Here is a 10,000-nt window from a genome sequence, read left to right on the forward strand (position 1 = left end):
TACCGCAGTCCTGTGGTCCGATGGTTCTGGTTCACTACCACAGTCCTGTGGTCCGATGGTTCTGGTTCACTACCACAGTCCTGTGGTCCCCCAGAGACCACCCATCCATCAGGCCAGAGGACAGGCCTGCTTCATGCTATAGAAGAGCTACTGCAGACTATCGCAGGCTAAGACACACACACACACACACACACACACTCATGTCCACACCCACACTCACACTCACACTCCCACTCCCACACTCACACTCACACTCACACCCACACCCACACCCACACTCACACTCACACCCCCACACTCACACTCACACTCACACTCACACTCACACCCCCACACTCACACTGACACACTCACACTCACACTCACACTCACACCCACACCCACACCCACACCCATATGTACAGTATATAGTTACAGAGTCATGTAACTGCACATTGTCCACAGAGACCTGTTAGAAATGGGTTCCGTTGTACTAGTGCACCTTCTAGAATCTAGACGTTACCGAAACACACCTAGGGCCTCCCGAGTTTAGCCAACTGGGGCAGGCGCCTACCGCCCTGACAGGAAAGGAGGGCGAGACCAGTGAGAGGGGTAAGTGTGTGTGTGTTATGGGGTAAATTGTCGGGCCCGCCCCGTGGATCGCCCCGCCCCCCCTACCCCCACCCTAGGGAAGTTGGGTCTCGGTTGGCAGCAGCAGTGGTGCAGTTCTATCTGGGTCAGGAGCCTGGGCTTGGCCCAGAACCTCCCAGCAAGGACAGACAGAACGGCCCGTACGGGACACCATACAGTCCCTCCAGTCCATCCGGAACCTTCTGCTTCTAAACACTCAACACACTGTGGAAAAAGTAATGAAGGTCACTCCTCGTAACACCGAGTGGACGGTCCAAAAAACCACTCAGCGGTCGATATAAAAACCCAGACTGCCGTCTCTCTTGTCCTTCAACGGGAGTGTAGTCGTTACCGGAGGGGCGGAGACGGGGGGACGGGGGGGTCTCTCCTAAAGGGCTATTTCAAACGGCCAGCTGCCCACGCTCTACCTTTTGTTATCTCTCCTTCTGTCATCGCCCCTCCTCATCCCCTCCATACTACTATATCTGCTCCAGCGTTTACCGTCTATCTATCAAGACCCTGCTCAGTTTCCCCCCCCCCACCCACCCACCCCGAGCTATTCAGATGGATCGAATGACTCGAAGGGATGGATCGTTACAAACCCCAACTGGCATACACACGCGCCCGTTGGAGGGGGAGAAGCAATCTCGTGAAAGAACGCCCCCCCCCCCCCACCCCCCACCAAGATAAATAAGAGAGAGGAGGGTGCCAAAGGTGTCTCTTACCACAGTCCTCCTGACAAACAACGCCAGCTGCAGTACGCACTCACTAGGTATAATGGGCTGGCGGAGAGAAAAAAAACAAAGGCGACGAACTAGAACATACTAAAGTCGTTAAGCTGTTGAGTTATACCTGTCCACCAGGCTCGGTTGTCTCATTAAGGCTTTTATCGGCGAGCACCAGGGACACCAGGGATGGCAGAGTTGACAACGAGCATCATTCTAGCTAGTCGGTGTAATTTACGACACAAGTGGATAATGGGAGATAAAAATCGTGGTGAAAAAATGTGGTTATAACCATCCAATCTATTCCTTTTCCCCTCTTGCCCATCAACATGCAAGCTGCACTGACTGCGAGATGAGATGAGATGGCCGCTTTGAATGTTTTTTAAAATATTTTTTTCTGAGTGGGGCAGTCCCACTCATATTTTTTCATTTTATTGATAGATACAGTGAAGATTTAGACAGGAAGGATGGGTGAGAGAGAGAGGAGGGATGACATGCAGGATATGTCCCCTGCCGGAATCGAACCAGGGACCCTGCGGTTACATGGTCAACGCTTAACCCGCTACGCCACCTAAGTGCCCCCGCTTTGAATGTTTTGTACATTAAAATCCAGTTTTATATTAGAAGTTTCCAGTTGCCTTTCAACAGTAATAGTAAATAAAAATGTTGTAAATTATTTATAGTATTATTTATTTATAGTCAATAAAAAAAAGCGAGAGCTTATAAATACACTCATATACTCATTTGCAATAAATGGAACAGATGTACTGCATGATACTGGATAGCTAATGACTCTTCATGTCGTTGGTTGTGTGGGAAGCTGTGGGTGACGTAGTCTCTCTCTCTCTCTCTGTCTCTCTCTCTCTCCCTCCCTCCCCCCCTCCCTCTCTTCCTCTCTCTCCCTCTCTCCCTCCCTCCCTCCCCCCCTCCCTCTCTTCCCCTCCCTCCCTCCCTCCGTACATTACCTGGGGTGGCATACTGTTGGTCCCTGGAGAAGTCGATGCCAGCTCCGATCAGCGTCATGATCTTCTCGATCTGAGGAGAGGAAAGGAGGGAGAGTGTGAGAGGAGGAGGAGGAGAGGAGGAGAGGAACAGAGGGAGAGGAGTGTGAGAGGGAAAATGACATCATACTGTAGCTGAACACACACCACCAAGGGTTTGACCTCCATGCTAGAAACCCTAAACTGTTGTCTGTTGCAAGAAGCCCCAATAACAAGCACAGCGAAACCCACAGCCACGACGGTCTCTGTGAAAACCCCCATTTGTAAAGTGTGGTCATATGCAGACATCATAAAAGGACTCTGTGGATTCAGAGTTTTATTTTTTAACCACTTTATGCGGTGACGACGTCTGTGTCATAGCCGGAGGTCATTTTGATCATCTCCAAACTTCAACTGCTTTAAGTCTATCTCGGTTTATCTCTTTGTGGAGGGATCGGGGGGGGTGTAATAATTCATTTCAGTAATTCTTTCTGGTGAGCCTATGTAGCCCGCAGCCAAAACAAAACAGATATTACAGACAGTGGCACACAACCCGTTCTTTCATTTACAATAAATTGCAAAAACCGAATCAAACCTCGGCACACACGGGAAAACAAATGAGGAGACGGATGAGAAAGAACAGGAGGGCTGAATCAGGAAATGATTTATTTCCGCAACCTTCTACCAGGATACAATAGGAGGAGAAATGACCAGTAGATCCGTGAAAACCCAAGAGAGGCTCTTTTGCCAGAGTGCCGAGCAGATAGAGCCACTGCAGGATACACCAGATATCCCCCCGCGGAGCATGCCCCTGACACACACACCGTCTCATGCATCATCCACATGATGCAGGTGAATACATCACACACACGCGCGCGAGCGTGTGCGCGCACGCACGCACACACACACACACACACACACACACATACACACACACGCAACCACACACACACACGCACACGCACACGCACACACACAGACGCACACACACACAAGCAAGACACAAAGACCAGTGAAATTACACCCTGTCACACCATCCGACGCACCCCTCCCCTCCAGGCCAACCCAGGGACAAGAAGCTGACAACGGGTTGCTGTCAGCCCTGTCAGCCCCACCGACACCAGAACCCTCCCGTCTCGCCTACTCTCCAGGACAGGTCGCGCTCCGTCACGTCACACAGAGAGAGACAGGCTACTTTCTCCTCGCGGAAAAACCTGATGTCACAGGTCGGGAATGGAGCGGATGATTGACACCGTATCTATCTCTCTATCTGTCATCTCTACGATGATGTCCCCCAGGGGAAAAGACGGCGGTTCGTGAGACAAGAACCGTCACGGTGGTGGACTTTAAACGGTTGTTTTTTTCAAAATGGTGGCCGGCCGGCCGCCTTTTTCTCACAGAATCGTTTTACAGTAAAAGCTAAAAAGCTTGCGACGGGGGGGGCTACGGAAGGCTTGCTTCTGTATGGTTTGTCTGTATAATGTCTGACTTCACCTCAGGTCAATGTTGCTGCATTGCTTGGGAGGCACACGGTGATAAAACCAGCGAGCTAAAAAAACAAACACACAACAACACATTCCCATCAACAACATCATCCACTTCTCCCTCCTGTGATCAGTCCAGTAGACTAATGGGACAGACGAGACAGGGGAAATTATACACGTCAGACTGAAGTAATGGGCGTTAAAGATCAGCGCTTTCTGTCAGTCTGTCTGGAATGTTGATTGTCATTTCCCGGGTTCAACGCGCAGCGGAGACGGGCACGGCCTCGATTACGCAACGATAAATTAGAGAGAGAGAGAGAGAAAGAGAGTGACGGGGCATTAAGACGTCAGTGACCAGAGAGCGACTACCTTCCGGGTTGTTCTAATTGGACACCTGAATCAGTCTGACAGCTGGGGAGCTGAGGCTATGAATCATTCTCCACAAAAAGATTTGCGGGAATGGAAATTAAGTGTTCGTCCTTCTTCACAATGAAGTAATGATGAGAGGGCGACTGGGTAATGTCTAGCAATGGGTTTGCGGAGTATATATAGGTTACTTTGATGAGTTATGCTCAGTGGTAGGGGCAAGAGGGGGGCGGGGGGGGTTAGCGTAGAAGCGAGACCACTAATCAGGAAGAGAAGAGCATTGTTGTCATCCACCGAAAAAATGATTCCTCCAAAGATGAAAAGTCCCAAGAAGAAGAATGCCCCAGAACAAGAATGACCCAAACGAATAGAGGAGGAGGAGGAGGAGGAGGAGAAGGAGGTATGAAGAGAATGTTTATGAAGGAGGTGCTCTTACGCTGTTAAAGGACTGAGATCTCCGACGCTGTGTGTTGGAAGGAGGCATCTTTTTCTGCTGAAAAAAAGTCAGTTTTGTTTTGTTGTTGTTGTTGTTTTGGTTGTTGTTGTTTTCACTTTATTCTCACTCATCATATTGGCCACCAAAGCCGGCATCCAGCACTGTGAGTGGCGTCATGTGTCCTGCTGATCGTTTGAAGCGCTGCGTCATGTCTACATCGCTTCTCAGAAAAGACGCTTATTCTCATGTTCAAAGTTAATCCTGATAACCTGCAAGGAATACACTTCATGTTCACTTCAATGCAGGAGACAGACAGAGAAAGAGAGAGAGAGACAGAGAGTGAAAGAGAGAGAGACAGAGAGAGAGAGAAAGAGAGAGAGAGAGAGAGAGAGAGAAAGAGAGACAGAGAGAGAAAGAGAGAGAAAGAGAGAGAGAGCCAGAGAGAGAGACATAGAGAGAGAGAGAGAAAGAGAGAGAGAGAAAGAGAGAGAGAGACAGAGAGAGAAAGAGAGAGAAAGAGAGAGAGAGCCAGAGAGAGACATAGAGAGAGAGAGAGAGAGAGAGAGAGAGACAGAGAGAGGGGGGGAGGAGAGAAATAAATGACTTTCCATTCTCTCCCTGTTAGCCGTCTACAGTAAGAGGCGCAGCATCTCTCCGTGCCGGCTCCCAACCACCCTGACCCAGACAGATCAGCCGCCGAATGATGAGTCACACATCTCTGTCAGACTGGCTTTACTCTGTACCCTACGCTGCCTCCACACCCAAACAAACTCTATATAGACAGAGCAACCTCAAGTTATAATAACACATAGTACAGTCGTGGCGGTGTAGCATCCTCTCCTTTCTGCCAGGGTCAGGATACAAGACTGAACAGGGGCTAGCTAGGTGTATGCACGGACAGTACTTATATGGACTGTACTTAGGCTATATAGCGCCTTATTCCAAAGCGCTTTCCAACGGCCTCTCATTCACCTATTCACACACACATTCACACACCAAATGGCGGCAAGCTACTACGCAAGGCGCCACCGGGCCCGCTCATCGGGAGCAATTTGGGGTTCGGTCTCTTGCACGAGGACACCTCGACACGTGGCCAGGCCGGGGGAATCGAACCGCTGACCTTGCGATCGTTAGACGCCGGCTCAACCTCCTCCTGAGCCACAGCCGCCCCCCGATACACATGTTGTCGGATCACAGAAAAAACATTTCACTCTCTTTTCAAGACAAAGACGGTCTCGTTCAGAGCCGTGTCGCCGTCTCGCGTTCAGGTACGGTTAGTTTAACGGCGACGCACGCTTCGCCGCCTGAACTAAGTGTGGACCGAGCAGCGTCTTTATCTGTCATAAAAGACAACGCTGCCATCAGTGTCTGACAGCAGGAGTTTAACAGCCTGAATCTGTGTGTCTGTTTACTTCAAGCAAACGTCCTTATCGTGGCGTAACGACGTGAAACAACATGTCTGACTGGACGGGGGACTCCAGGCGTCAAAAAAACAACACTCGTAACTCCCTTCTCTGCCTTCTAGAACGACGCCTAGAGCTGACAAACAAGAATTAACAAGCATAACAAACAAACACACGCATCGTCGTCGGTCTGTCTGCAAAAACAACTGACAGCTGGCTAACGGGGACATTTTTTATGACAACCGTCGACACGGTGGCTGGCAGACTCGCATTCAGGTGATTGGTTGAAAGAGAGGGAACCGAATGTTCCTATTATCTACGTTTCTATGGCTCCTCGCTGGCTCTGCTAAGATGAGGGAAATTGAGGCGGGTGGGGGGGGTTCACTGAGCTTTTGATCTTCTGTCCTCTCTTCCCTCCCTCCCACTTAACAGGGCCCCCACCCGTCGCTGCTAACGTTATCTATATACAGGCACACGCACACACACACACACACACACGCACAGACGCACACAGACACACACACGCACAGACGCACACAGACACACACACGCACACGCACACACACGCACAGACGCACACAGACACACACACGCACAGACGCACACAGACACACACACGCACAGACGCACACACAGACACACACACACACACACACACACACACACACACACACAGTCTCGCAGTCGTGTCGCCATCGGGACCGTGCCGGACAAGGGGGATGACCTTCCTTGTGACACGCCACATTGTTTACAGAAGATAGATACGTCGCCATGGGGACGCTCAGCGGACAGGGACTGTCAGGACCGGGAGATGGATGTAAACAACAACAACAACAACATGAGAACAATGGCCCTCCAGCTCCACGAAGACGTCGTAAATCACACTCAACAACAACCAGCAGGGGATCATGGTCGTAACATGCCAGAACATACCACCGTACCCATAGCAACGCGGGCTCTCTCGGGCTCTGTTCTGTGGCGTCACATCTGGTCACCATAAGGAGGCGTGGCCTCCTAAGCCCTTCTAAGACTGTTGATCATCACGGTGTCCTTAAATCACCACGGCGTGAAGTTCAACACGGCACACAGGACGCTGATGAGGTGGCCAGAGAGACCCTTACCACTGTGAGGAGATGAAGCTGGCTCTCCTTTGGGTTACACGCACACACACACACACACACACACACACACACAGGCAAGCACGCGCACGCATGCACAGGCACGAAGGCACACACGGACGCTCAGACGCACGCGTGCACGCACACACACACTCACACACACACACATCCCACCCACTCCTCTAATTGTGGCCTACCCAGACAGAGCTCCCAGGCCTGGGCTCTCATAAAGGGACCAGGCTCTCTAGTTAGAAGGTGCAGTGGTTCGTGTTGTCGTCAGTTCACCATAATGACCCCAGCAGGGGGGGGGGGGGGGGGGGGGTGGAGGGGGTTGCTATAGTAATGATACACCCTTTTGTAGCATTGTCTCACGTCGGATAGTGCAATTCGTCCTCGCAAACTAGGCTAGCTGAAATGTGCTGTCCCATGTCGTTACCTTGGTTACAATAATGTAGGCTATACTCGTCACTGAAAAGAACAAATCTGTCGATTGTTTTCGTGGTTTTCTCTCATTTCTTCGTCACATCACGTGACCTCGAAACGAGAAAATAAAGACTTTGGCGGTTGACGGTGCGGCCGACGGACGCTATTTAGTTTGGACGCTGAAACCAGCAGCCTGTGGATCGTCTGGTGAGCCGGCCAGCTGGGCAGCGCAAATAAAAAACTAAACGGGTGCTTTAGCCGCAGCTGTGCAAACCCAACGATGCATAATGAATTCGTCTAAAAGTGACTTCAAAACACTAACTAACAATGATGTATTGTGGTATTATGGTTTTGTAACATAAGTACAAATAAGGATCTCACAAATAAGGATCTCTGGTCACAGATGCTTTCTCATCTTCAGACCTGAAGATTGGTTCCCTGTCCTACGAGACAGGTGTTGTGCTTACAACATTTACATAACATTTTATATTTTCGGGGCATTCAGCAGACGCCTTTATGCAAAGCAAATCAATTTGTCACCGTAAGTGAATCATCAGTCATCGTAAGGAAAAAGTAATCTACGCTACGGCCAGGAGAAGACCAAAGAATTACTTTTTTTTCTTCTTTTGAAAATGTTTTATTTATAGAAACAAGTGACCCCCGCCAAGGTGAGCGTATCACACAGGTTTAGACTCATCTGGCTCTGTGGGGGTCTCAAAGCCTGGAAACATTACACTGTTTCACACCACAAGGCGTTCGTGTCTAGATCTAGATTTAGACACACCAAGCTTTGCTGTCTGCCTCTGCCTTACGCTCACACACACGCGCGCACGTGCACACACACACACACACACACACACACACACACACACACACACAAACATACAACCTTGGTATTTTGGCTCCCCTCATCCAACATCAAGATTGTAAACGGTATGGGGAATACGTTGGCCAATCAGCTTTAGAGGTTGCAGGTGTTGTTGACAGGCAGGTGGAATGTGCTGTGAGAGCTGAGTGAGTAACCGATTATGTGATGATGTGGCCTTGTGGTTCCCCAAGGTACAACACATCCACTACACAGGAACCTCACTGGGGTTCACGCTAGACTCACGGTCCGCCTGGGAGGAAAGGGTGAGAGAGGGAGGAGAGCTGCAGAGCAATGTGTGTGTGTGTGTGTGTGCGCATGTGTGTGTGCGTGTGCGTCAGAGAGAGTGGAGAGCAGTAGAGAGAGAGAAAGCAGGAGAGAGAGAGAGAGAGAGAGAGCGGTAGAGAGAGAGAGAGAGAGAGAGAGAGAGAGAGAGAGAGAGCAGGAGAAGAGAGAGCAAGGACGATAAAAGGAGTGTTGTGAGAGTTCCTATCAGAGCAGGATAAGACCAGCAGGGCAGAGTGAAGGCTCCCTGATTAAACACAAACAGACCTCTTGACACCTCCATTGTGACGAGGGCGTCGACCTGCTACAATGACCGGAGGGCAGAGGTCACCAGGGGGTCGTAGGTCAACAGCTGAAGAGGCAGAGGGCTAGCGTCCGAGCCAAAGGGGGGGGGGGGGGGGAGTTCAGTATGGTGCAGAAAGATAGTCTCTCTCTCTCTCTCTCTCTCTCAGGAGAGATGAGGAACAGGGAAGGAGGGAGGGAGGGGTGGGGGGGCGTTGAGAACACAAGGGCACGGGGAGTCGAGGGCCAGCTGGCGAAGCGCGTTCAGAGGCTGAACTAAAAGGGTCTGCCACAGAGAGAGCGTGCCCGGCGCCCCTTGGCCTCACAGCGGCAAGCTGGCACGGACGCGGTGGGGGGATGGGGGGGGTGGGATGAGGTCATTCAGGGAGGCTGAACACAAACACACCACCCTCTGCGGCAGGTGGCGAAGGTTCAACACTGAGTCACTGATCAACAACCCCCCAGACCCTCCACCACCCCAGAACAGACCTCCGATCGTGATGGTGGTAACATAGTGCTAATCAGACCACGGTGTGTTATAAGCCTTATTTAGCCTCTTTCGGATGCCGTCAAACCTCTGAAGCTCCTCCGTATAGAATCCTACCCCTAGCCAAAGACAGCGGAACGCATCCGACTGAGTATAAAAGTCCTATAACAAAAATCCTTCAAAACGACAAACAGTCCGAACTGGAACATGGAACAAACAGCAGAGCGCTATACCCTTCAGCCAGTCAACCAGAGATGAGGTGATGTCTGTGGAAAGATCTAGAACAATGGCCTGTTCAGTTCATCAATAGTAGAGCACATGTGGTGTCTTTCAGGGTCCAGGGGATCTCTCCTCTGTGTTACACCACCCCCCCATCCCATCCCACCCCCGCTCCTGGTGATGTCACCCACAGAGGTCGGTTTGATCTCAGCAGGTCAAATCCAGGGGAATGAAGCTTTCTTGGCTTTCTTCTCAGTGAGCTAAGGAGAAGAGCTTAACTCTCTCCAGTCAGAGCTCCCAAACAGACCCTCCAAACAG

General features: G+C 50.8%; 1 protein-coding gene across 1 annotated transcript in view; it reads right to left on the bottom strand.

The window, feature by feature from the left end:
- LOC308159366 (ankyrin repeat and SAM domain-containing protein 1A) overlaps positions 1-10,000 on the bottom strand; it is a gene marked incomplete at both ends in the record, with an annotated part of 95,044 nt that overhangs the window by 25,305 nt on the left and 59,739 nt on the right. The window contains 1 exon segment of the mRNA XM_080533139.1: positions 2,300-2,369. Coding sequence (XP_080389265.1) covers positions 2,300-2,369 — 70 coding nt within the window.

This window comes from Nansenia antarctica (assembly GCF_963989245.1).
Source record: "Nansenia antarctica genome assembly, chromosome: 6".
Lineage (NCBI taxonomy): Eukaryota > Metazoa > Chordata > Actinopteri > Argentiniformes > Microstomatidae > Nansenia > Nansenia antarctica.